We start from the raw sequence: 1,478 nt of genomic DNA, 5'->3' as shown, positions 1-1,478 counted from the left end.
TTAAATAATGGAACACGTTATTATTGAATATGTCTTACAACCCAGCCGACTTATTCTAATTAATGAATAATATTACAAGTGCAGCAATTGCTACCTATATTATATGTAGTAATCAACTTTTGTGATTACAGTTTAACTTCTCTTCTTCGGAGGGTATTATTTCACAATGATCATATCTTCCTCACTAGAACCTGTAATTGTAGATAGGATATATCCTATCTTCATGAATTGAATGCTGTGCAGTCTGTCCTAATCTCTCCATCGTTACCAGTCTTAACACCAACTCTACCGAGCTTCCTCATTGCCCTGATAAAAGCTCGATTGAAATCACCAGGATTGTTAGCAAAATCAACGACGGTAGGTTGAGATGTTGGGTCAGTGTAGAGCACCTGATCCGAAGTTAACAAGCCCATTCCTCCAACCAGGTTTTGGTAGTACACATTGTCGAAAGTTTGCGGGGTTACAGGATCAAGAGTAACAGCTATGTTGGGGTCTACGTTTTGAGGACATTCTCCTTCCAACTGCTGGGCATAAGTAGAATTCAAAGAAGGGTCAACAGGAGATGATGATGAAAATGAGTACAAGCGGTTTGAAAAGCGACTGCAGTGTGAGAAGCCTAAAGTATGAGCTCCAGACAATGCAATCATATCATTTTGACTAAGATTGTTTTTGGCAAAAATGGTGTTCAGCTGGTTGAGATTAAAGGTTGGTTCTGGCAAATTACCAGCCACCAGAGATGCCTGAGAAATAAGGCCATCGCGGCGTCCAAGTTCTACACTGAACGAAGGGCCTCCAGCCTGAGAGTTTTGTATATATTAGTTCGATTATGTAAGATAGAAATGTAGTTAGCTTTGGTTTGAAGTACAGATAATTGAATACGCAACCAAACCAGTCTTACCAGGACAACAACATCTCTCGCAGCAATAGCTAAAATGTCGGCACATGAGACTTTGCCAGGGCAGGCTTGTTCCACGGCTTGCTTTGCCTTGATGACAGTGTCAAACCCATCTCCAGCTAGGGAAATATTATCTTGGGCATCCTTTTCCGCATCATTATTTGGCGATGCTATCATGATTGAGGCATCACATCCCTACCAAGAAAAGTATAGAGAATTATTATAGCCAATTGTAACCGGTTTTAGTCCACGTGTATATATGTATCTATCTATACTATTAATAAGATGATTTATTAATAAGAGGATTCTCGGTTTGAGTTTCAACATTTTGAGTACTAAAATACTCTTACACAAATTTTTAGACTCTCTAAAATACCACAATCTTTTTGTTAAATAATTTTAAATTGAAAACACAAACTAGTTAGAAGAGTAATTCACTATTCCTAAGTTTTAGGTTTTTTCCTTTATTTTTTCCATTCAGCCTAAAATTTAAGACACTATCTCTATCTCATTTTTAAACATTAGCACCTGGTGCAACGGCCTCCGTTGCAACAAAAAGCACTAGTTTGACTTGGGGGGGGGG

At 38.4% G+C, this 1,478-nt stretch overlaps 1 protein-coding gene across 1 annotated transcript in view; it reads right to left on the bottom strand.

Annotated features, from left to right (window-relative positions):
- LOC111996387 (peroxidase 51) overlaps positions 1-1,478 on the bottom strand; it is a 3,075-nt gene continuing 1,597 nt past the window's right edge. The window contains exons 2-3 of the mRNA XM_065767868.1: positions 899-1,090; positions 1-797 (exon numbers count right to left, since the gene is read on the bottom strand). Of these exons, the coding sequence (XP_065623940.1) occupies positions 222-797; positions 899-1,090 (768 nt within the window). The 3' untranslated portion in view covers positions 1-221. The remainder of the gene's footprint in view (positions 798-898; positions 1,091-1,478) is intronic.

This window comes from Quercus suber, unplaced genomic scaffold, assembly GCF_002906115.3.
Source record: "Quercus suber isolate HL8 unplaced genomic scaffold, Cork oak 2.0 scaffold_857, whole genome shotgun sequence".
NCBI classification, from domain to species: domain Eukaryota; kingdom Viridiplantae; phylum Streptophyta; class Magnoliopsida; order Fagales; family Fagaceae; genus Quercus; species Quercus suber.
This window is presented reverse-complemented; position numbering and strand designations above follow the sequence as displayed.